General features: G+C 41.4%; 1 protein-coding gene across 7 annotated transcripts in view; it reads right to left on the reverse strand.

Annotated features, from left to right (window-relative positions):
- Nucleotides 1-20,536: 20,536 nt before the first annotated feature.
- SHANK2 (SH3 and multiple ankyrin repeat domains 2) overlaps nucleotides 20,537-26,577 on the reverse strand; it is a 613,170-nt gene continuing 607,129 nt past the window's right edge. For all 7 annotated transcript variants that reach the window (XM_073347891.2, XM_073347893.2, XM_073347892.2 and 4 more), the window contains one exon: nucleotides 20,537-24,922. In XM_073347891.2, coding sequence (XP_073203992.1) covers nucleotides 24,349-24,922 — 574 coding nt within the window. In that variant the 3' untranslated portion in view covers nucleotides 20,537-24,348. The remainder of the gene's footprint in view (nucleotides 24,923-26,577) is intronic.

Consider the following 26,577-nt stretch of genomic DNA (forward strand, 5'->3'; position numbering starts at 1 on the left):
AGTTTGGGGTTCAGCACCTACACCGCATTTTCGGGTCTGAGTCCAGCCCAGACTTCTTAGTGTCCTCTCAAAATGTGGCTGCTTTAGCCCTTTGTTCACAGTGCAGTGTGGACTGTCCAGAGGAAAAAGAAAGCTGGGCCATGGGATTGTGGTATAATTTAGGCAGACTGCCAGAGCATGAGTCCGATGAGGCTATGTCTATTGTCACAAAGCAATAGGGCTTGAACCTTGGATCCTGGCTTGACTCAGGCTTGGACCTTCTACCCCCATGGGGTCCTGGAACCCTGGGTTAGTGCAATTTGTCTGTAGATGGACTAAGGATGCAAACTAGGCTTGAGTTTGAATCTTAGTTTACATTGCAGTGTAGACGTACCCTGAGAGGCTTGGAAGAAATTTTCAATTTACAATATTAATAGTGTCGGAACTGATTTAATACCTTTGTGTGGGCATCTGCTATATTGCTTTTATCTTTGGAAGGTCAGCAAATATCCCATGGATGGTACTGCAGTCAACTGCAATTTCATCTTGTTTTTGTTTAATTTTGGATTTACTTCTCTGGCTCTTTCTATGGTCATGATCTGGCACAGCTTCTGCCAAGCTGTCTCCATGTCTGTGCACCAGAATGTCATCAGCTATGAATGATTTAGTTGGAGATTGGTCCTTCTTTGAGGAGTGGGTTGGACTAGATGACTTCCTGAGGTCCCTTCCAACCCTGATAGTCTATGATGCTGATCCCTGCAAGTTCTGTTAGTCTGTCTTGTTGGTAGCAGTGATAGTCTTCCGCTGTAGGTTTGACCCCAAATGGCATTCTCAACCAGCTGTATTTACCTGCTGGTGTGCCAAATGTGGTGAGACTGCAGCTTCCCTAACCAATAGAATTTGCCAATATACTGAGAATGTTTTTGCTTTTGCCAAGTTAAGTAATATTTTTTCAACTGTAGGCATTTGATAGTCAGATCTCTTTTTAGTCCTTTGTTTAGTGCTGGTTGAGTCAATGCCTGCCATTCTTCATGGCGACTATGCTGGTTATTCAACATATGAGCTTTCCCAATCCTTCAAAAACACCATGTAATCGTCTAGAAGTTTTGCTGCATGTATGCCACCATATATTGTCCGCTTTGGATATGTTCTTTGTCTTGCTCATGTGTCTATTGTATGAATCATTTGTCACAGGTTTGGTGTTAGCAGATTCATGAATTTACTTATTTTAAGTGAAAGTAGTGGTTTCTGTGGTGTTTATTCTACCTGCAATTTCAGCTTATATACTCTCCTTTGTATTCTTCTTGTAATTTACATTGTCCCAGTGATGATATGATTGTGTGCCACTGTATAATTTTAATTTGGCTGTGCTTTGATCCAATTTCACTTTCTCTCCTGCATGATGCTGAGGAAGTAGTCATAACCTAGTCCATTTGCTGATGCCCACTGTCTGTTTGGCATTTGATTTTTGTTTATGTGCTGCTGCCTTGTCCTTGAATCTTGAGTTAGTTTCAGCTTTATGAACCATTAATTTTTGCACTGCAGTAATGCCATATGTGCAAAATTTCATATTCTGAGTCACTGCTTTCTTCCTCGATGTGGTGCATTATTTTCTTTATTTTTCTTGTCTGCAAGTGTAACCCACCCACATTCTGGGTGCGGTATTCTGTTCCATCTAGTGGTACTGAGTCCACTTAGAGAGAGGGAGAGAAAATGAGTCTGTTCTACAGCCTTAGCTAACAGTCAGTTGGCATTTAGCTCATGCAGTAGAGGCTCATGCACTGAGCTCTAGACAGCCTAGGTTTGATCCCGCTTGCCGATGGAGTTACACAAGCATTTGGGATAGTGATTTCTCTTGCCACAATTATTGTATATGATCCCATAGGCAGGGCATTTTCCATCACCAAGTTTTTCTCCACAGATCTTCCTCTTCCTTTGCTTTGTATTTGTGCATGTGCTTTTGCACAAATTTGGGTGTGTTTTCTTGTATTTTCATGCTTTCCCTATGCTAATTGGTGAATTACCTCTGCTGGCTCCCCAAATGCTAGGCATTTGCCTTGAGGGGGCCATTTAGGGATCTGGGGCAAAAATTGGGGATTGTTCCTGCTTTGAGCAGGGGGTTGGACTAGATGACCTCCTGAGATCCCTTCCAACCCTGATATTCTATGATTCTATGATTTGGGTGGAAGCTTGTTCACTAACTATGCTTATGTTTATAGCTCTTGGGAGAGTTAGGCTTTCAGAGCACTCTAATTCAAGATCTTCTATCTTTTGCTTCTGTTACTAATCTATCACTTCGCGAACCAGCTGAGCGGCGGAGAACCAGCTGAGCAGCGGGGACAGCAGAGCAGCACACAGCAGGAGTTTGCCTGGGACTGGTAAGTATCCGAGTCTGTGTTTGTTTGCTTGCTGAGGAAGTATCCGAGCGTGTGTTTGCTGGGGGGGCAGTGTGAGAGCCTGAGTGAGTGTCTGATTGGCTGCTAGCCTGCAGGGGGCGGGCAGTAGGGTGTCTGTTTGTTTGCGACAGGGAAGCCTGGCTGTTTAAAAATAGCCAGAGCTTCGCGAACCAGCTGAGCAGCGGGGACAGCAGAGCAGCACACAGCAGGAGTTTGCCTGGGAGTTCACCTGGAGGGAGCCCAGTGAGGCTTACGTCGTGCAAACTGCTCTGAGGAAGCTCATAGTAGGAAGGTGATATGGAAGGGGGGGGGTTCAGCTGTTGTGACCTGCACTGGATGTGCCATGTTTGTCTTTCTTCCACAGGACAGAAGCGACTTTGTCTGTACAAAGTGCAAGCTGGTCTCCATATTGGAAGAGAAGATTGAAGGTCTGGAGCAACAGATAACAACCCTGCGTTGCATACGGGAAACTGAGGATTTCCTGGACGAAACTCAGGATAGGCTTCTAGGGGCACAAAGCTCTACAGATATAGAGCAGGTTGCGCAGAGGAGCCAAGAGACCAGTGAAGAAGCTTGGCAACATGTGACCTCCAGAAGAGGTAAGCGGAATGTCCGGGTTCCAGTAACACAGACACAGGTAACTAACCGCTTTCATGTTCTCTCCACAGGTATCGTTGCGGAGAGTGGACCAGATGATATGTCTGGGGCGAGAAAGCAGAAGGAGACTCCGCTGGTTGGAAGGCATGAGATGCGCTGTCCTGAGGTTGGGGGTTCCACGACCACCACCCCCAAGAGGAGAAGGCGGGTGGTGGTGGTCGGGGACTCTCTCCTCCGGGGGACTGAGTCATCTATCTGCCGCCCTGACCGGGAAAACCGAGAAGTCTGCTGCTTGCCAGGGGCTAAGATTCGTGATGTGACGGAGAGACTGCCGAGACTCATCAAGCCCTTGGATCGCTACCCCTTCCTGCTTCTCCACGTGGGCACCAATGATACTGCCAAGAATGACCTTGAGCGGATCACTGCGGACTATGTGGCTCTAGGAAGAAGAATAAAGGAGTTGGAGGCGCAAGTGGTGTTCTCGTCCATCCTCCCCGTGGAAGGAAAAGGCCTAGGTAGGGAGCGTCGAATCGTGGAAGTCAACGAATGGCTACGCAGATGGTGTCGGAGAGAAGGCTTTGGTTTCTTTGACCATGGGATGGTGTTCCATGAAGGAGGAGTGCTGGGTAGAGACGGGCTCCATCTTACGAAGAGAGGGAAGAGCATCTTTGCCAGCAGGCTGGCTAACCTAGTGAGGAGGGCTTTAAACTAGGTTCACCGGGGGAAGGAGACCAAAGCCCTGAGGTAAGTGGGAAAGCGGGATACCGGGAGGAAGCACAGGCAGGAATGTCTGTGAGGGGAGGGCTCCTGCCTCATACTGGCAATGAGGGGCGATCAACAGGTTATCTCAAGTGCTTATATACAAATGCACAAAGCCTTGGAAACAAGCAGGGAGAACTGGAGGTCCTGGTGATGTCAAGGAACTATGACGTGATCGGAATAACAGAGACTTGGTGGGATAACTCATATGACTGGAGTACTGTCATGGATGGTTATAAACTGTTCAGGAAGGACAGGCAGGGCAGAAAAGGTGGGGGAGTAGCACTGTATGTAAGGGAGCAGTATGACTGCTCAGAGCTCCGGTACGAAACTGCAGAAAAACCTGAGTGTCTCTGGATTAAGTTTAGAAGTGTGTGCAACAAGAGTGATGTAGTGGTGGGAGTCTGCTATAGACCACCGGACCAGGGGGATGAGGTGGATGAGGCTTTCTTCCGGCAGCTCACGGAAGCTACTAGATCGCATGCCCTGATTCTCATGGGTGACTTTAATTTTCCTGATATCTGCTGGGAGAGCAATACAGCGGTGCATAGACAATCCAGGAAGTTTTTGGAAAGCGTAGGGGACAATTTCCTGGCGCAAGTGCTAGAGGAGCCAACTAGGGGGGGTGCTTTTCTTGACCTGCTGCTCACAAACCGGGTAGAATTAGTGGGGGAAGCAAAAGTGGATGGGAATCTGGGAGGCAGTGACCATGAGTTGGTTGAGTTCAGGATCCTGACGCAGGGAACAAAGGTAAGCAGCAGGATACGGACCCTGGACTTCAGGAAAGCAGACTTCGACTCCCTCAGGGAACGGATGGCCAGGATCCCCTGGGGGACTAACTTGAAGGGGAAAGGAGTCCAGGAGAGCTGGCTGTATTTCAAGGAATCCCTGTTGAGGTTACAGGGACAAACCATCCCGATGAGTCGAAAGAATAGTAAATATGGCAGGCGACCAACTTGGCTTAATGGTGAAATCCTAGCGGATCTTAAACATAAAAAAGAAGCTTACAAGAAGTGGAAGGTTGGACATATGACCAGGGAAGAGTATAAAAATATTGCTCGGGCATGTAGGAATGTTATCAGGAGGGCCAAATCGCACCTGGAGCTGCAGCTAGCCAGAGATGTCAAGAGTAACAAGAAGGGTTTCTTCAGGTATGTTGGCAACAAGAAGAAAGCCAAGGAATGTGTGGGCCCCTTACTGAATGAGGGAGGCAACCTAGCGACAGAGGATGTGGAAAAAGCTAATGTACTCAATGCTTTTTTTGCCTCTGTTTTCACTAACAAGGTCAGCTCCCAGACTGCTGCGCTGGGCATCACAAAATGCGGAAGAGATGGCCAGCCCTCTGTGGAGATAGAGGCGGTTAGGGACTATTTAGAAAAGCTGGACGTGCACAAGTCCCTGGGGCCGGACGAGTTGCATCCGAGAGTGCTGAAGGAATTGGCGGCTGTGATTGCAGAGCCACTGGCCATTATCTTTGAAAACTCGTGGCGAACCGGGGAAGTCCCGGATGACTGGAAAAAGGCTAATGTAGTGCCAATCTTTAAAAAAGGGAAGAAGGAAGATCCTGGGAACTACAGGCCAGTCAGCCTCACCTCAGTCCCTGGAAAAATCATGGAGCAGGTCCTCAAAGAATCAATCCTGAAGCACTTGCATGAGAGGAAAGTGATCAGGAACAGCCAGCATGGATTCACCAAGGGAAGGTCATGCCTGACTAATCTAATCGCCTTTTATGATGAGATTACTGGTTCTGTGGATGAAGGGAAAGCAGTGGATGTATTGTTTCTTGACTTTAGCAAAGCTTTTGACACGGTCTCCCATAGTATTCTTGTCAGCAAGTTAAGGAAGTATGGGCTGGATGAATGCACTATAAGGTGGGTAGAAAGCTGGCTAAATTGTCGGGCTCAACGGGTAGTGATCAATGGCTCCATGTCTAGTTGGCAGCCGGTATCAAGTGGAGTGCCCCAAGGGTCGGTCCTGGGGCCGGTTTTATTCAATATCTTCATAAATGATCTGGAAGATGGTGTGGATTGCACTCTCAGCAAATTTGCGGATGATACTAAACTGGGAGGAGTGGTAGATACGCTGGAGGGGAGGGATAGGATACAGAAGGACCTAGACCAATTGGAAGATTGGGCCAAAAGGAATCTGATGAGGTTCAATAAGGATAAGTGCAGGGTCCTGCACTTAGGACGGAAGAACCCAATGCACAGCTACAGACTAGGGACCGAATGGCTAGGCAGCAGTTCTGCAGAAAAGGACCTAGGGGTGACAGTGGACGAGAAGCTGGATATGAGTCAGCAGTGTGCCCTTGTTGCCAAGAAGGCCAATGGCATTTTGGGATGTATAAGTAGGGGCATAGCGAGCAGATCGAGGGACGTGATCGTTCCCCTCTATTCGACATTGGTGAGGCCTCATCTGGAGTACTGTGTCCAGTTTTGGGCCCCACACTTCAAGAAGGATGTGGATAAATTGGAGAGAGTCCAGCGAAGGGCAACAAAAATGATTAGGGGACTGGAACACATGAGTTATGAGGAGAGGCTGAGGGAGCTGGGATTGTTTAGCCTGCAGAAGAGAAGAATGAGGGGGGATTTGATAGCTGCTTTCAACTACCTGAAAGGGGGTTCCAAAGAGGATGGCTCTAGACTGTTCTCAATGGTAGCAGATGACAGAACGAGGAGTAATGGTCTCAAGTTGCAGTGGGGGAGGTTTAGATTGGATATTAGGAAAAACTTTTTCACTAAGAGGGTGGTGAAACACTGGAATGCGTTACCTAGGGAGGTGGTAGAATCTCCTTCCTTAGAGGTTTTTAAGGTCAGGCTTGACAAAGCCCTGGCTGGGATGATTTAACTGGGAATTGGTCCTGCTTTGAGCAGGGGGTTGGACTAGATGACCTTCTGGGGTCCCTTCCAACCCTGATATTCTATGATTCTATGATTCTATCTTTTAAGATTTGATAATCACATTTCAGCCATTTTTGGCAGTTTGGCAATAAACTGATGTACTGTTTCTCCAGATTTTTTATTACACTTGTTGGAAAAAATACCTTTCATATACGACTTTTTTTGCGCATTGAAAATGCTTTCGTAGTTCTTCTAAGATTTACATGGGTAGTCTCAGTCTATTGCTGACATCTAGACTCTGTTGGAGCATGTGGCAATCTTTGCTCAATATACCTAATAGTGGGCTGCTCTTGTAAAACTGACAGACCCCAGTGACTACTGGATTGAACCTGGGACCACTGGAGCTTAGTGCATGAGCCTCTACTGTATGAGCTAAAAGCCATATCCTTAGTAGCTAAGGCTGTAGAGCTGACTCATTAATCTCTCTCTTTAAGTGGTCTCAGTGCCACTAGATGGGACAGAACACCGCACCCAGAAGATGTATGGGTTACACTCTTATTTTATTTTACTTTTTATTCAGCCCCATTGCAAATTTTATTACTTTCTCATTATAATCTAAAGAGCGTCTAATTGCTAAACACATCCCCTTTCTTATCCATCTCCTAGGAGACAGGAATCTGTTTGTGACATGCGCCTCTGGCATTATCTGGACCGAAGATCTGCTAGGCCACTCCAATCCTTGACTCTGGGAGCCAGTCTTACCCTGCTCTGCTGTGAGAACCCCCACTTCTGGGCTGTTCACACACAGCCTCTGGCGTGTAAGCTGCTCCCAGCTATTTGCAAGCAAATGACACTAGCCAATATCTCCGGTCCAAGAAACAACCCTAGGAACCTCCATCTTGCAGTGTCCAGTTATGCCTCCTGGACGCTGCAAGCTTAATTAGTTTGTCAATTTAACAAAGAAATTGATATGTACCAGGCTTGTTATCCCAAGGGGAGCCTGTGACATGCTTCAAACCAAACGCACTGCTTCAGGTAGAATAAACAAACAGATTTATTAAGTATGAAGATAGATTTTAAGTGATTATAAGTCAAAGCATAAAAGTCAGATTTGATCAAATGAAATAAAAGCAAAATGCACTCTAAGCTGATCTTAACACTTTTCAATGTACTTACAAACATAGATGCTTCTCAACACAGGCTGGCTGGTTGCTCTTCAGTGAGGCTCTCCCCTTTGATCAGTGATTCAGTTGCTTGGTGGTGGTGGTGGTGTATGTAGATGGAAGAGAGAGCATAGCAAAATCTCTCTTCCCTTTTATCATGTCCTTTCTTTCCTCCTGGCTTTGCCCCCACCCCCACCTCAGAGTCAGGTGAGCATAACCTCATCGCAGTTCCAAACTGCTCTAAGGAAGGGGGTGACTCCGTCCAACAGATTCTTTTGTTACTGCCTAAGCCAGTGTCCATTGTTCCTGTGAGGCTTTGTCCCATCCATGCCCTGACGAGGTGTGAACTGCCTCTCTGTTCTTGAAGAGTTTTTGCATGGGCTTGCTTTAAGCCAGTGGTTCTCAAACTTTTGTACTGGTGACCCCTTTCACATAGGAAGCCTCTGAGTACGACCCCCACTTATAAATTAAAAACATGTTTTTATATATTTAACACCATTCTAAATGCTGGAGGCAAAGTGGGGTTTGGGGGTGGAGGCTGACAGCTCGTGACCCCCGCCCATGTAATAATCTCGCGACCCCCTGAGGGGTCCCGGACCCCAGTTTGCGAATCCCTGCTTCAAGCCATGCGGATACATTTTCAGCCTCATAACTATATAAATTAAATTATAACCTTATTTTAACATCCCTATAACACCCATGCTCAGTGCATTATGAGCTTTCCGAAGACAGCCAACATGACAAACTTTGCATTGGATACCACACAATCATTTTATAAAATGTAGGGGTGTAGGGTGTTCCCCCAAGGTACAGAGTGTCACACCATTATGCTGCCATGAATTCCCAGACCCTCAGAGTTTTTGTTTCAGATTTCCTATACCTGCAGGGGCTTTCTCACTTCTGACACTATGTTCAGCATTCAAGCACTGGGGGTATGGAATGAGAGAACAGTGCAACATTCAGGCTTTATTCCTTCTTCCACATATGCTGTGCTCTCTCACCAAGTAGTTCCCGAAAGTAGAGTTCTCTAAGGATAAGTCTGTAACTGGAGCTGGAGGCAAAATTTCCAGCTTGGGTAGATGATCAGAGCTAGCACATGTACAAGCTAGCATGCTAAAAACAGAAGTGTAGCTATAGTGGTGTGAGCAGCTGGATGGGCTAGGGGCCCCGAGTAATTACCTAGGGTTTCAGATGGGTATGTAGTTGGCTAGCCTGTCTCCCCACTCTCACTGCTGTGACTCAGTCAGCACTAACCTGGGTATATCTACCCAAGCTGGAAATTAGACCTGCAACTCCAGGGTAGGCATTCCCAAAGTTCATCTGCATACTATAATCATACTTAATACTCTCTATTGGGAAGCTACTTATAACAACAGAGGGATGCTCCAGCCCTGTCCCCTGTGCTAGCAGCTGGGAGAGGGCTGGCATAGGAGCTGCTGTGGAAGTTCTGTGCCATTCAGGGAATCTTCCTGTGCCCAGATGGCTGGTGTTAGGGCTGAGTTCTGCCAGCAAGCCATTGTAGGCTTGCCAATGTACCAGAGGAACAAAGCTAGGATTCTTTAGATGGCAGAACAATTCCTACTTTGTTTTAAATATATGTTTTATTGGCTTAAGCACTCTAATTTTCCCCTTTCAGGATCAGACCTCTGAGAACTAGCGTTGTGATTTTTATTGGCCGTGCTCTTGGCTGATATCACACTGGACCAATATTTTTGGACCCTTCTACAGTGATATATAGCGTTTTTATATACATGATACAGGAAAACTTGTCAGATATTTTCTGGGATCTTGGGCAGTAGTACTTGCCAACATATTAAAACAAAACAGGAACATGAGAATACTAATAGTTTAGAAATAAAAATTTACTAATATGAAAATTCAAAGACAGGCTCATGGTACAGTATGTTTGGAGAGTGATATACATCACTAAATGTTAAGGGACATTTCCATTGCAAAGCCTATTCTCCGGACTCCTGATTCTGATGTCACTTCAGTTCTACCTTGGTGTAATTAATTTGATAGAAATGGAATTACCCTTGGTTTATACTTGAGTAAGTAAGAAGCAATTCAAGCCCCAGCTGTTTATATGTTCACCTTTTTAGTTTGTTTAATGCAGACACTAGACATGGGTATGATCGAGAATGTTATTGCAATGAAGCCATTAGTATTAATAGTATAAAATACAGCAGTGTTCATTTTGAAAGGATTTTACACACATTAGAATTTGTTCTGCTGTCACTGTCCTTAATTGCACCGATGCAGAGGGGGAACATTAAAATATTAGTGTAGAACTTTAATATGTATGCACAGAAGAGAGAGCATCCCTACAGAAATGCAAAGACAGCTCTGCGCTAGCATGAGTACCCAGCAATCTGTAAGGCTAAGCAAAAAAAGGCACACTTTCAGACTGGAATTCAACGGGGAGGGCCAAGTTGGACCAGCAGTGATACTTGTATTTATATGAAAAATGCCAGTTTTATCTAACGATGGGCCCCCTCCAACAGCACAGTACCTCCTAGGAGCATGCTGGGACATTGGTGTTAACACTGAGACAGAGTCTAGGCTGTAACTGAACTACAGCCATTTATTGCAGCAATTAGCTTTGCCTTAGAAGTCTTTAAATACCCAGTAGCCCTGAGCTTAATAGTTGCAGAGCAAAAAGTCATGCTCCCTCCAACTTGCTTGGCCACTTCAAGGCTTCGTGTATAGGTATGCCATGAGCACAGGATACATACCCCTGAAGTTTGCCCTGTTCCATGCTTTGAACCAGTTTTGTGGCTTTCCGCGCATTAAATTCCATGAACATAGGGGGTGGTAGCATGACTGATTGATTGGCACCTAAAAATCTTTTCTGTGGAATGATGTATGTGTACGAGAGAGATTATGATGTGGAATATGGAATGATTGGGCTCTTATAATGGAAGATAATAGTGAAGCTACTAGGATAGTGTGGAATTTATGGTTTCTGTAAGGCTTGGCTAATATTCTCAACCCTCCACCCCACTGCTTGCTGTGGGGTAGGGAGGTTTGGCTAGACTCACAAAATCTAGATTCCTGGTTAGCACTGGAACAGCAATAATCCCTTCTTGATAGCCTCATCCATGGGCAAGGCTGGGGGCAGACCTCAGGGAGAGGCCCTTAGTTGCCACCCTTCTCACCACCAAAGCTTGACTGGTCCACTCAGGGGCCACAAGGTACTTCACTAGCCCAGGAGCCAGACTGTTATAAGAGCTGATGCAGCTTACATTGCTCCTGCAAGACATGGGTCACCATTGTCACCCGTTAGTCTCTGCCCCACAATATATTTCCTTTGGGGGTTGTTTTTTTTCCCTTTCTCAGAGAGGATGGGAGATTAGGGGCAAGTAGTGTATTGATAGTTGTTAGCACTATGGAAGGTGTCCAGTTAAAGTTAATTTAGGTGGGGCAGGGGGGAGAGATTGTCACCGAAGTACCAGGCATTGGCCGTATACCATCAGACTGGGTCCTTGCTATGTATTGCAGGCATAAATGTTTGGTACAGAAAGACGTACCCTTTCTTTAAACCTCATCTCTTGCATGAGAAAAAGGCACTAGGGCAAGGGTGGTGCTGATCCCTGGGTTAATTTTACAGGACCCTTCTCTTAAGGATTGGTGTTTGGAAACTATAGTGGACTCTTCTTGGGTAGTTTCTTCGGGAAGGAGCTGCATGACTGTCCTCCATTAATTTGGTTAGATAAAGTTGCAGCTGTAGCTTTTTCCATGACTCTATATGGAGCATCTTATGCTCTAGAATATCTGGGCTAAATGCAAGCAAACTTCATATAGCCAAAGGGTAGCCTTGCTGTTGAAGAAAGCCTGTGGACTTTATGTAGTGTTTTTACCATTGGTAATAGTTCTTGAGTTGAATCAACCTCTTATTGCTGAATGCAGGTAGAATGGATGGCCAAATTTTATATATAATAAACATTCAAAGCATTGATTCCAAACTATTGTTGGCTATAGAGCATGCAAACCATGAAATTTAGGTGATTAAATATACATAACCCTTTGTATGGCAGAAATTATATTCAATACTTCTTGCCTATGTGTCTCTAGAATGAGGCTGCTCCAAGCCATGTGCACAAACATTCCCCTTTTGTATTTTACATTAGTGACAAGGTATAGACACTTCTTTGTTACAGCAGATAACTCTGCATGGAGTATATCCTCCCATATATAGTTGTTGTAACATGTGACACAGTAGTTAATGTTATGGGCTGTGATTTTTGTTGGCCAGCACATGTCATAGCAGAGATGTGTCTGCTGCTCTCAGTGAAGCTCAGGGAATAATTTATTGCTGACAGTTTCTAAGAACCCTCTTTATTCCCAGAGGTCTGTAAATGTTTGGTAGAACACACTTTTGTTCACAGCTTAATCACATTGGTGGTAGTTTGTTTTTCTAAGCATGCTCTCATTTATTAAACCCAGGCCACTATGTATGCAATAACAACTCTTGAAATACTAGTTCAAGAGGGACACGGCCTGTTCAAGAAAAAAAAAAAAAAGCACAGTTCACACAATGAATGCAAGTAACCCTTAAACAGTACAGTCATTGTTATAAATGTCCAAGCTATTGGCATTTACTTAAACACTGCATACTCTTTAATACATCTCTCAAACTTTGCGTCAAATACACACATTGATGTTTAGCTATTGTTAAAGTTACTTATGTCAGAACACATGCTGTATACACAATATATTGTGCATTATGTAATGACAGTGCAATTCTTGAAAATCTGAGTACTTCAGGAGGATTTAACTTGAGTACTTAGTTTACAAAGGGATCTGATTTATAGACCTAGTCCTTAGGGCTAAAAGGAAATTTGCTGTGATGGCCTCACACCTCTAACCTTATGATTGCTATTTCTTGGTCTCACAGGTGAAATCTATTGCCTATGGTAGACTTACTGTAGTTAAGGCCCTGCATACTTTGAGGGTTGTACATTTTGTGGTAAAGCCCCTGGATTCTGAAGTATGCTGAAAATTGTCCATTTCCTTTAAATGTTTAAAATTGAGGTATTTAAGTATAAAAGTGAGCAATATAAACAAAACAGGGCCCTTTTATTTTCCTATTACAGTCCATTAATTTTGTTAACTTCAGTTTGCAATGTAGTTTTGGCAACCCATAACTTCAACAGAAGTTGTCAAAATAGAGTTGGAAGCTCTGGGAGATTGTCAAAAGCCCCACCTCTCCTCTACTACCCAGGAAAGCAAAGCACTAGTTTTGGGTTCAGGTGTTAAAATGAGCAGCAGTGCTATAGTTAATACTTGCTATTTACACTGACACATTTTACGTTTGAGTTAATACCCCAATAAGGCAGTCCAAACCCTCCACAGGTGTGGTTTCAGGCACAATATCAGTGCATCGGTTTACACTGATTTGAGGTTTTCAAGATTTTCTTCACAACCACAAGCAAGCAAAAACCTTTTGTAAAATGAAATCTTGGATGCTGAAGCATAGTTCTTCAGCCAAGGGTGGATTCTAGGGCAAACTGTGCAGCTGTGAAATCTCAAACTATGTGGGCCCCAGCTTATAATGCTCTTGACTCATAACTGCTAGGGTCTTACCTCAAACTCTATGGCTTAGATCCATCCTGCGGTTCCTGTTCCACAGAGGTTTATTTTGAGTTCTGGTTTCAGCTTGTGCATGGAAGTGTCCTTTGCTGTGTTCTGTTCTGTGGACTGTGATATGGCCTCCTCAAGCAAGAGAGGAAGTCACCACTAGGGTGCTCAAGGGGCACACTTGGGGCGGGGACGGACGGATGACACTCCAAAGTGCATCTTCTGAATGCAACATTATCTTCATAGGCTAAAGAAGACAAAGTACTAACAAACTCGCTCTCTATCTGGATAAACTACAGCTTCATCTGTTTTAGGCATTGAGCGCTATCTCCATAAAGGGCCCATAGGACTCAGCGTTTTAACACCTAATCTTTAGGCAACCTACTGCCTAATTGAATCGACAGCCCTGAGTTAGGAGCCAAAATCCGTGTACTACACAGGGGGAAGAGGATGGGATCTACAACAGCCAGAAAGCTGAATGGGGAACCTCCTAAAGTAGCCAATAGGAAATGGTGAGGGGCGGGGCCCTAAATCCTACCCCTGAAAGGAGTTTGGTGCCTAACTCTGGGCTGGATAGAGGCACCTCTCCCTCCTCAGGATTCACAGCCACGAACCCACTCCCTGTCAGTTTTCCTTTTTTTTAAAAAAAAGGCAGCAGTGCCCAGTTGGGGCTTTGAACTTGAATTTCCCACATCCTGGGGGAGTGCTCTAACCACTGGCCGAGCAGACAAGAAGGGCAGCAAGGGCCCCACCACCACCCTCCTCGGTTTTGCATAAGGGCCATTCTGATAGATGTGTTTAAGGCAGCCTCAGGGTGTGTCTACCAGAGCAGGTCCTGCAGGCAAGATAGGTAAGGAAAACCATACTGTGAATAATGACAGGTTTCAGAGTAGCAGCTGTGTTGGTCTGTATCCGCAAAAAGAAAAGGAGTACTTGTGGCACCTTAGAGACTAACCAATTTGAGCATAAGCTTTTGTGAGCTACAGCTCACTTCATCAGATGCATTCAGTGGAAAATACAGTGGGGAGATTTATATACACAGAGAACATGAAACAATGAGTGTTACCACACACACTATAACAAGAGAGTGATCACTTAAGGTGAGCTATTACTAGCAAGGGGGGGGGAGGAGGAGGAGGAGGAGGAGGAGGAAATAAACCTTTTGTAGTGACAGTCAAGGTGGGCCATTTCCAGCAGTTGACAAGAACGAATCCCTTCCCTCCCCACACTGTTCCTCAGATGTTCTTGTCAAATGCTGGAAATGGCCCACCTTGATTATCACCACAAAAGGTTTTTTTTTTTTTCTCTCCTGCTGGTACTAGCTCACCTTAAATGATCTCTCTGGTTACAGTGTGTATGGTAACACCCATTGTTTCATGTTCTCTGTGTATATAAATCTCCCCATTGTATTTTCCACTGAATGCATTTGATGAAGTGATGCTCACAAAAGTGATGAAGTAGCTCACAAAAGCTTATGCTCAAATAAATGTTAGTCTCTATGGTGCCACCACTACTCCTTTTCTTCATATGGTGAATGGCACCAGAGCTGAGGCATCACATAGGGTGCTGGGCTGCTCAATGGTGCATGTCCACAGCAGAAATTCAGGCACTTTACCAGTATGAATGTAGGCATCAACAATGTCAGAAGGCAGCAACTGAGCTGGGGTTTCTGTGATGAGTGGTAGCTAAATGGTGTAGTTAGGTGCCTAAAGGTTCAGTTAAGCACCTAAATTCCCCTAATGACTCCAGCCCTTATTTGGTAAGAAATACTAGATATATTCTTCAGCAAACACCACAGAAGACAGAGAGAAATTAAAAAAAAAAATCCTGGATTTAGATTTTCCTCATCTAATTTAGTGACTAAGGGAACAAATAACACTTTCGCTTTTTTGAAGTCATGGGTATACTTGTGCATCTAGGTTATCAGGCTACCGGACAGCACATAAATTGCTATTCTATTTGTAATATTACAACTTACTTATGTTTCAGCAGTTGTCTCTTCACTTTGAAGTTGTAAAAGGTTCATGGCAAAAATATTTTACAGATGGTCTTGATGACACTTTAAAGGTTTCCTAATTCCTCTCCATAATAGTGTAGCAATGTAAGAAACTGTCTAAGTCCAGAGATGATGCACTAGAAAGGTTATTGTCCATGTGTCTAGCTCTGAAAGTGCATTGCTCATCATCATAAAATCATAGGATTGGAAGGGACCTTGAAAGGTCATCTATTCCAGTCCCTGACTCATGGCAGGACTAAGTATTACCTAGATCATCCCTGACTGGTGTTTGCTGAACCTGCTCTTAAGTCTACAACCTCTCTAGGCAATTTATGCTAGTGCTTGCCACCCTGACAGGAAGTTTTTCCCAATGTCCAAGCTAAACTGCCCTTGCTGCAATTTAAGCCCATTGCTTCTTGTCCTAGTTGCAGAGGTTAACAAGAACTGTTTTTCTCACTCCTCCTTGAAACAAACTTTTATGTACTTGAAAATTATTGTGTCCTGTGACAGGATCCCTGGCAAGCAAGCAAGCGGAGAGCAGGGTACTGCTGTGTCCCATTAACTCTCCAGCCTGGGCGGTCTCTTACAATGCTTTGATAGTGACAAGCATCAAACTCTTCCAGGCACAGTTATCACCCAGCCCAATAGCATATGGAGCCCCCGTCACACATCTGGATTGTATGAATACTCCCTGAGCCACTCATGAATCGCACAGAAAGGCACCAGGCAATTCCCCCCCCCGCAGTTCCCGAGCCTTGCATCTCAGAACTGTAATATCTTGCCCTGGTCAGAAGCCTGAGCAGTAGCCACATAAGTTTATTACCTTTCAACCCCTCCCTGTGTTGAGCTTATAAACTGAGCTGAGATTTTCCAAGCACTTCAACCAAAACATTGTTTTAGGTGAAATAAAATCTTTCTGTAGTTAATAAATCTGTTTTAAAGTGATTATAAATGGTAGGCACGAAAGGTCAGAGATAGTTACCAAAAAAATAAAAGGTAAGCATACAGTCTAAATCTTATTACAGTAGGCAGTATTGGGATCAAGCAGTTTTCTCACCTCACCCAATGTTACAGTTCTTAAAAACTTCAACTGAGGAGACTGATCCTAGGCTTATAAGGGTAAGCCTGTTGTATTATCTTCCCTGTGTTCATGTTGCTTCCAGCATAGATGGGAGAGGAGAAAGGCAAAAGCATGATGCCACTGTCTATTTTATATCCTCAATCCACGTGCCTGGAAAACATTAGCCCAGAGATGTTCCTGGTGGGCTTTGCTGAGTCACAGGGTTGAGCAATCCCCCATTATGTAGTGTGTATCTTACAGAATTGTAAATCCCTTGCTAACAACTCCTCAGCCGAATAATGGGTGTGGAGCACCACCCTTGTTGTCACTGGGGAATTAGCAGTTGAGCTTCTCAAACTTGCAACATACTTCAGTAACAGCCATGCAGCAAAATCTCAACTTCATGCCTACTAACGGTATACATATTTGGATGGAACAATGGGTTTCAGTAGATCATGACTTTCATATATCTTACATGGCATGCTTTGTAATAAATATAATCATACAACAGGGATGAATATGGGGATTTGCTTTGAGGTTCAGAGTACCACCTGTCTTCCAGACTAAACAAATTTATTTCAGTCTTCCCTCATACGTCACGTTTTCTAGACCTTTAATCATTTTTGTTGCTTTTCTCTGAACTTTCTCCACATCTTTCCTGAAATGTGGCACCCAGAACTGGACACAACACTCCAGTTGGGGCCTAATCAGCAAGGAATAGAGTGGAAGAATTACTTCTCACGTCTTGCTTACAACACTCCTGGTAATACAGCTCAGGATGAGGTTTCTTTTTTTGCAATAGTGTTGACTCATATTTAGCTTGTGATCCCCCAGATCTCTTTCTGCAGTACTCCTTCCTAGGCAGTCATTTCCCATTTTGTATGCATGCAGCTGATTGTTCCTTCCCAAGTGAAGTACCTTGCATTTGTCCCTATGGAATTTTATCCTATTTACTTTATACCATTAGTCCAGCTCATTTTGAATTTTAATCCTATTCTCTAAAGCATTTGCCCCCCTTCCCCCCTCAGCTTGGTATCATCCGCAAAACACTTCACCTTTCTGTGCTTCAATCTCTGCACCTGCAGCGAACACTTACCAACATTTCTAGAGTGGTTAGAGCTTCTCAGAGGAAAGTATTATTGTGTTGGTAAAGTATTACATTTGAATGAAAGAGAAGAGGCAATAGTTTTGGAATGTTGCTTATACTCAGTGATTCCACCCCTCCCTGCATAGAGGAAAGGTAGTTGATTACATTGTTGTAACAAAATGGATAGTGGATAGGAGATGTGGCCTTACCGGAGTAATGGTAAGAAAGTATTATTTTAGCAAGATGCATTTAAATATATATCTCTAGTTTGTCTATTTAGAAATCTGATTAAAATTATTTTGAGGTGTTCTGATAAACTGGCAACAGCAAAGCAGCACAATTTCTAATTCTATACTAGTCTCCTTTGCATCTGGAAGTCAACTCCCCTCACCCAGCTCATGTGAGAAAAGTTCATCAGTTCTCTAACCTTCTGGTGATGGATCTGAGACTGCTACCTTGACTTGTCATGAATCTATTTACATGATCAATATTAATTTAAAAATAGCCATAATGTGGTCACACCAAGCCTATAATTTTCTTCAGGCTCATCCTTAAAAGAGAACATACATACGCATCTCAGTGGAAAAAAAAAAGTTTTCAGAAGTTTGTTCAAGGGGAAGAGAATTAACTGAAGCCTGAGATCTGGCAGATATCCAACATCTCACCTCAGTTCTTATATAAGGAAGTTTAAAATAGACACAATTTAAGGTTATGGAAAGGCGTGAGTGGAAAAACTAGTTCTTTAAAATACTAATGTTATTAAGTTCAGCTTGAGATTTCTCTACAGTGGCTGTTGTAGAATCTCGGAGGGTAAAAGGAGTATAGTAGGCTGAGCATTTATGCCAGTACATTTTAATAAATATAGTGCTGTTCTCCAACTCGCACATTAACTTCTAAACCTAACCAGGAAACTTCAAGTTAGAAATCCATACTCACGCTTTTTAGAGTTAGGCCTGCATACACTGTGGGTTAAAAAAATCCAACCACAGTTCTGTATCCACATTTTGGGAAATGACCACCAGCCATTACGATCTACTGAACTAGCTCCCCCACTCAAAGCACCCTGAACTTTAGGGCATTTGCCATCTGGATTTGAAAATTCTGGCTTATCTTTAACATTTTAATGAAACTTTTTTAGTGGTTCAAGATTTTCAGTGCGGTAGGCAAAATCTATTTTCATCTTTTGTCACCCTAACAAAAACATGCCTACTAAAGTTGAAGGGGCAGTACAGAGATGCAATCTGAAAAACACATGTTGCAATTCCTTATAACGCTGCTTATTTTCTGAAAAAATCTGACAATAATTCAGCCTTATTCTTTGACTTATGTAGTTGGCCTAACATGCAGTTGTCAGATTCATTTTGATGAATTTCTGTTGAAAGAATGTGTATATTAATTATATTTTAAAGCCAAATAAATAAAGGTTTTAAAACATTCTGTGCCTATATAAAAATATAGCTCTGAGACCATGGCCCTCAAAGACCACTAGATGTCAGCATAAAACATTAACATAATTAAAAGCAAAAGCTTATTTGTTCTAGTTATTGTATCTGTTACCTTGCAATCAAAATACAGTACACTCAACTAAATAATTACATTCTAAGTGTATGTTCTAGTAATACATTTGTTAATGGAAATTAACAAACACAATCTGATTTCAATTTTCTTTATTTTATTTAGTTTAATTTAAATGACTGTGATTAAGTCATATAGTCTCATGATCAAGAGAAGGCCCCAGAATATCATCTAGATCTTAACATTTCAGTTTTTTTAACCATTTTTAGTTGTGCATTGATAGGGACTTCTCAGTTCAGAAAACAAGGCACTCTAACTATTTTATCAGCTACGACAATACATGGATGATAAAAATGTTCCTTTCCTCTAAGTACATCATTTGAATACAACATGGTTTTATGCAGATCAGATTCAAAACATCCAAGGCACACACTTGTTTTCCTTTGTGTGTGTTTTGAAGCATCATTGAGTTAGGATTTCCGATAACCATACTGTTCCAGGTTAGTCGCACTGGACAGTATTTTGTTGTGGTCTTGGACATAAAACTGTGAAGACTGTGAAATGCAGAAACATGTTACAGGAACAAGAGAAAAAAAACCACCAATATAATTTGGATAATAATATAAATTATTAAATATTCTGCTCTCAGAAAACTGGTTGTATAACCACCTTGATTCCCACATAGAATTAGCAGTTCCACAGCATGCTATAGTTGTGTATTACACAACTATTTTTTATGATTAATTTGATCATCTACTGACATGTATACCGACAGATACAAAGATATTCTGTATAAGTGAATTATTAAAATACCTGAAATAAAACAAAGCTGTTGATATTCGAATAATATGTAGGAAAACAGGAAATAAATAAAAAAAAAAGTAGAAGAAATAGATCATCATGCCAGGAAAAAAAAGGAAGTATTAGATATAAAACAGAATGACTGCCGTTAAAATATTTATTTCAATATCTAAAAAAATTCTTGAAGTTACAATTAAAGATAGAAGAAGAATGTGGAGCCCAACTTATCCAAAGTACTAATGAAGTCTGGCGGTAGTGTCTATCGCAAGAGGTCTGGACTCTGGATAAGGACTGCTGCTGCTTTTTCTTCACTCTTTGTAATGCGGCTCTCTCCTACAAAAACCATTAGAATTTCACCAGATTGCTAGGTAGGCCAACAATTCAAATGTCTTGCATAATCAGCTACACTTATTTGATAACACCAAAATAAAGACCGACCTCAAGTCCAGAAAAATGATCAGCTGAAATCACTTCCAAGCCAAAAAAAAAAAAAAAAGTTCCATCACTTAACGCAAAAAGAAAAGGAGTACTAGTGGCACCTTAGAGACTAACCAATTTATTGGTTAGTTAACCAATAAATTGGTTAGTCTCTAAGGTGCCACTAGTACTCCTTTTCTTTTTGCGAATACAGACTAACACGGCTGCTACTCTGAAACCCATCACTTAACAAAATTCTTTACTTTTCAAATCTTATATGTAAATCTGAAATTCAAAACCTATTTGGTTTCAGCATTAAAAATCTTTAACTAAAAGATAAACCAAAGCAAACTTCCCCCCCTAATATTTGATAAACCCATTTTCTCTCTAGCTATATGCAGTTAAAGCATTTTCTGCTGTTTCAATAACGTTACATTAGATTGTAAGTTTGGCAACTTTTTAACAAAAATTCAGACAGCTTTCACTGTTTGCAATCAGAACCACAACCTTAGTGCAATATTATATTTATTTCTTACAGGAATTTTGGTTGCCATACAAGAGTATTAAGGATCGGGGAAAGTGCAAGTTACAGGAGCTTGATTTTTAATCAATTCAAAATAAGAGGAATTAAAGCACAAAAATTACAGCAACATAGATAACGTGAACACAAATTGTTACACAAACTATATTGAGAAACATTAATATCTAGAAAAGAAAAGAAAAAATGTAATGGAAAAATTATCAATATTTGTGGCTTACACACAATCATTGCCAGATCAACTGGGTAATGCTTGTTTAAGAACTCAGAAAATCACTATTTTTATTAACTTAAGTACCACAAATAATTAGCTTTTGTGATATGTAAATTCTGTAAATCAACAGTCACATCTAGTCATTTTATAATATATGAATGAAACTTAAAATGTTCCCAGACACTCAAGGAAAGGAGCCTGCAGTTATACACAATTTACATCTTGTGTGATTTTGGTATTGTATACACAAATATTACAGAAACTAGGCATGTAAATGCAATTTATTTAAATTACAGTATATAAACAAAAGTTGATCCTAAAACCTGGAATATCATAACATGTTTCATAGATCTCTAACATTTTCTTCTCCACTATCATAGTAGTGTGAAATAATAGGGCCATTCCCCCACCCCCACATTTTCAAAACTGATGAAAATACTAGGACTTATATCTGTTACTATTGCTTTCTGTAGCAAAGTCATCAAACAGAGCTAGAGACCAATTCATCTTGGCAGAGGTGTATTTTATTGGTAAAAGTAGATCCTTTCAGGCCCTGTTACCCTTTAGATCATAAGACACAATGTAAAAATAAACTATTTCATTAGCTCTTTAGTGTTTTTAATCTCTGTTCTACTAATTATACTGTACCTATTCTTTAAGTGCCTGAAAAGATACATAAGCAAGAAACAACACTTGTTTAAGAAAGGGATTACCATCAGCTGTAATTTACTTGTGTATGTCAGCACTCATTAAACCTAAATTCAACAATAAGATTGTGATTAAAAAGCAGCTTAAAAGTCATCTTCTACATTTTCTTTTACTACCGTATTATCTAATGTATTTTCTGGCACATATTATAGAGGTAATACCAACTGTAGTCAAAGAAACAAAAAGGAGCATGGTATTAGTGGTTTATTTACTGAATTCTGTAATATCACCAAATGGAAGACAATGATGGCTGAATTACCATTTTTACACTTTTTATAGTATTTGATGGCCTTAAGGTGCCATTATTGAATATCTGAATGAAAATGTCATTCTCTGCAACAATAGCCATGTAACTATGGAAAAACTCAGTACTCTTGAAAGTAAAATGCCTCAATATTTGATTTTTATTACAAGGTTACTTGGAACTTTCAAATACAAATATAGACCTGCAAAGGGTGTAATAACAGATGTTAAGTCAAAAGAGTTGTTCCATAAAGGGGGCAGGAGGTTGAATAGTTGCTTTGCTAATGCATTGTTAATTGTGTAATCACTTTTGAAGAAGTATTCATCCTCCTTTGAAGAAGTTCTAGGAAAAATAGAAAATATAACACAGCTCTGCTGGTTCAGATGCATCCAAATGAGGTTGATTTAAAAAGGTCAAGACTTATTATTCCACAGAAATAGTATTAAACCACAAAAGTGTTTTTTTTTTGTATTTTTTTTTTGTATTTTTTTTTAAGTTTTTAACATTCTAGCACTGAAGTGGCACAAAGGCTGCCCAGTAGACCAGCCACTTATTTTCTTAAAATATTGTGCTTATAAACTATCTGTACAACTATTTAAACTTGCAGTAAAGAAAGGTATTTAAATTGCTAAACTTTATGTACTTGTTCTAGGGCTGTTGCAGACCTAATTAGACACTTGATTGTGAGAAGAAAAAAAAAATTATAATTAGAGATCGGCTGGACCATAGCAAGGGAAAAAAAAAATCAGGAACCTTCCAAAAGATGGGAGAACCTGATGGTATGGTAGGTTGAGAGTCTGGCTGTCCATACATGTTGTGCCTACCTTGAACAGGTTGAATGTTCAGAAAGCAAGACCCACAAAACTCTTACAAAAATTAATAGAGGTGTTAATTATAAAAGGGGTCAGATAGAGAAAATTGTTAACTTTAAAAAAAAAAAATCAAATCTGCCAAAATGGTGTATCCCCAGGACACACAGAGAGTGCAGAACCAGTCAACGATCAACTCCAAAGTCAGGCCAATTGTCTGTAATGCTGATCAGGGCTTGATGGATCACTCTTTGGACCCTGCCACTAATAATTTCTGATTACAGTAAAGAAGTCACTAGAGAGTGATGGGAAGCTTTCTGCTCCTGCTTAGGCATTGACTATGCTTCCTCTGCCAACAGCCCAACCCAGACTAGCCAGGAAATGGAAATGAGGAACCAAGTCAATAAATCTGGACCTCTCTGTTTTCCTGGCCTTTTGGAACACTTGCATTCTAGGACACCACATGTCCCCTCCCTTGTTAACATTTACCCTTTAAATATTTTTTTAAACTGTAGATGATCACCTGCTGAAACATTTTTATTTCTACTGACAGGCCTTATCCTGCTCCCAGTTAAGTCAGTGGCAACATTCCCACAAACTTCCATGGAAGCAATATCCTGTCTTCTATCCCAGTTTTTCAGAGTTGTTGAGCACTTGCAACTCAATGAATTAAGCAGGATCTGTGGGGGCTCAGCATGTTTGAAAAATCTGACTATAAAAGTCTAAAGATGCACATGGACACAGTATAGCTAACACTCATCACAACCACATTTTAATCTGCTCAGATAGTCAATGTTAGGCCTCATTAGCAGTTTATCTGGCTGCCAAATGGGGGTGTCTGGTTCAAACTAGCTTCATTTCTTTGTATCTCAGAGAATGCTCTTCCAGTCTATACATAGTTTCCACATTCTACTTATCACATCAGTACACCATGTTTAAAACCTGTTCTGCTACCTTGGAACTGTGCTAAATATAAACGCAGAAATAAAGAAATACCTAAGTAAAGCAGAACAGTTACCTTTGAACAAGAGTCTCCAACAGCACTATCAGCTTCACTGCCAACAAACCAAAGATCTACACTGGATCAAAATGACATTGTGAAAGAGGGGGTGAAGTAATGCTTCTACTATTTATTGATTAAAAACGGGTAAAAAGAAGTTAAGCATGTGAGGATCTATTTAAAAAAGCCAAAAAGGGGAAAAAAGTTGAGATTCCATGACAAGAGTGTCAAGAACAGATTACCCTGGATGGCAGGGGAGCGGTGTATATAAAATAAGGTGTTTTCTGCTCAAAAATGAAATGCTTGTGGTTTTAAACCAAAAGAAAAAACATACATGTTCTGGGTCCAGCTGAAGGGCATCATAAATGGATAGGTAATATTTCAAAGTTAACAATTATCTTTTGTCTCTATCTCCACCCCACACCTCCCCACCCCGACCTTTGAAATAAAATAGCCCCATTAATTTCATTTACTTGGGTTTAAGCTTGGGCACTAAACATACAGTCTGCATTACTGAGTACCAGCAGCTAAATTAAACCTTTTCTTCTTTTGCTGGCACTCACAGACAGCCAAGACATTTTGCGTATTTCAGTACCAGCCCATCTCTATTTATAACAGAAGTTTGAGAGGCAAGAGTAGCCATTTTTATCTGTCCAGTAGCTGTTTCAAAGCTCTTTCTATATTCATTCTGTGCCCAACTCTAGTCACTCCAAGGTCTATCAAGTCTTCCTTCTGAAGGTTTGGTAAATGGGTGCCATCTATTTCATTGTCCATGAAGGTCTCTTTATGTTCACCTAAGTTTAGACTTTCCAACCAATCTGCCACATCTGGTTTAGTCCACAGGTGGACAGGCTTAGTTGTAAAAGGCTTATTTGAGATTGGCTGTTGCAATATTGAGGGAGAAGGAGACCTGCTGCGACCTGTGTTCAAGCCAAATAAGTCCCCAGAAGGAGGCTGGCTGGGTAGGCTAAATACATCAGAGAGAGTTGGAGAAGGAGATGAAGCTGAAGCAGCAGGTGTCAGAGGAGCAGGCATGATGTCTTTGTTAATCTCTGTTGGTGAAACCACAGGGCTTGGAGCATGTCTCACTCCTGATGTCCTACTGTCATAGTCTGGGGACCTGCTCTGCAATGTGATGGGCTGGCTGGGTCCAGGCCGGACTGTAAAAGTGATGGTTGTACTTCGTGTACCTGAGACAGTGCTCATTACTTCTGTGCTCCTGAAATTAAAAACAGAAAACATCCAGAAAAGTCAGCAACTGAAGGAAGGATTTTCCTTACCAACAAGAGAAAAAAGTGGCTTTGGAGTAACAAAAATGAAGGTTGTTTTTTTTTTTTTTTGGACAGATCTCACACATGAATGTACTTTTTGTAACAAGGTCAGGTTAAGGCACAAGCACCAAGAAGTTTCCACAGTTCTTTCCCACAAAACAAACCCAACTCTCTATGATCAATGGTAAGCCATATCATCATTATAAATTAAAATCTTGCCTATGAGACGTTCAAAAAAGTCCAGAGAACATGATAAATTTACATTTTCTGCCCTCTCGATGGTCTCTATAAAGTAATACAAAATTAAATGAGAAACTTAATGTTACAAACACAAGGACTCTTCGGGTATGAGTTCTAGATATGTAACTAGGGCATGAAGTTTAGCTCTGAATATGAACACCCCTCAAATACTAGGAGTGGTTGGTTTTGGTTTGGTCCCCTCTCTGACTAAGTCAGGATTTAAATCTCACACAGTGAAATAGGGTAGCTAAAAAAATGCAGAGTTTAAACATGAATTTGAAACTTACTTGAAGCATGTTATTTACTTTAGCTTTGAACTTAAAAATATCAAATGACGAGTTAATTTTAGTGCCTATTTTGATTCCTACTCATTTATATAAAAAGTTTCCTGAATCTCTTCAAATGATCCCTGCAGAGACCACCTCTTAGTTTAGTCTTTAAGTGTCCACTAAAGCCTTTGCTGACATTGCCTAGTGAAGGTGCCAATAATTTATATGGATATGGGTACAGGGGATTGGCATTACCAATCTTTTGGTGGAGATTATGACTTTTGTTTATGTTTATGAAAACTACTGACCTGGGCAGCATTTGAACTACCTACCTACCTACCGGTTAAAAGCTCTTTATCCCTTTACAAATACCTTGGGCCATCCAGTCACTGTTTTTTGGAAAATTTGCTTCCAATATTTTTTGACAACAAACAGGCAACCCATTATAAGTGTGACGAGAGTACCAATCAACCAACAGCAAACCAAATTTATGTTTTAATAGTCAGTTCTTCTTTCCTCCCACAATGTTGCCACTTCCGGTTTCCCTAATCAGATTTTTTTTCCCCATGGCAAATGACTATCTGTTCCTCATGATGAAAAACTTTCCAGTTATAATTAGATGATCAAGGTGGACATCTCAGGCCTTAAAAATCTAAGAATCTGTTTTCCTTTTTCTTAAAATGACAAATAAAATAGGTTTTCAGTTTTAATTTATTTGGCACAGCTCCAGTTACTGTGGGTCAAATTTTGTAAGATGCTAGGTGCCTTCAACTCCCTTTGACTAGAAGGAGAATTGAGGGTGCTCAGAGTTTTGACAGCTCAGTCACTTGAACAGCAAGTGTATAATAAAAATATGGCCTGCCTACTTTTTTGTGAACAATGCGGGGATGTCTATTTGTGCCCTGGAAAATGGTTTAAATGACGTGTTAAGTGATGCAGTTCCAAAGTTATACAATCTGGCTACCATGAAAATGGTTAAATTTAATCTGACTATTTCATCAACTGGTATTCTACAGGCATATTAATTTTGAGCCAATAGTTCATATAGAGGTTCAAATACAAAACACCTGTACTAGCAGTATACACTATTTCAA

The sequence above is a fragment of the Lepidochelys kempii genome, chromosome 6 (genome assembly GCF_965140285.1).
Source record: "Lepidochelys kempii isolate rLepKem1 chromosome 6, rLepKem1.hap1, whole genome shotgun sequence".
In the NCBI taxonomy this organism is placed as follows: Eukaryota; Metazoa; Chordata; order Testudines; family Cheloniidae; genus Lepidochelys; species Lepidochelys kempii.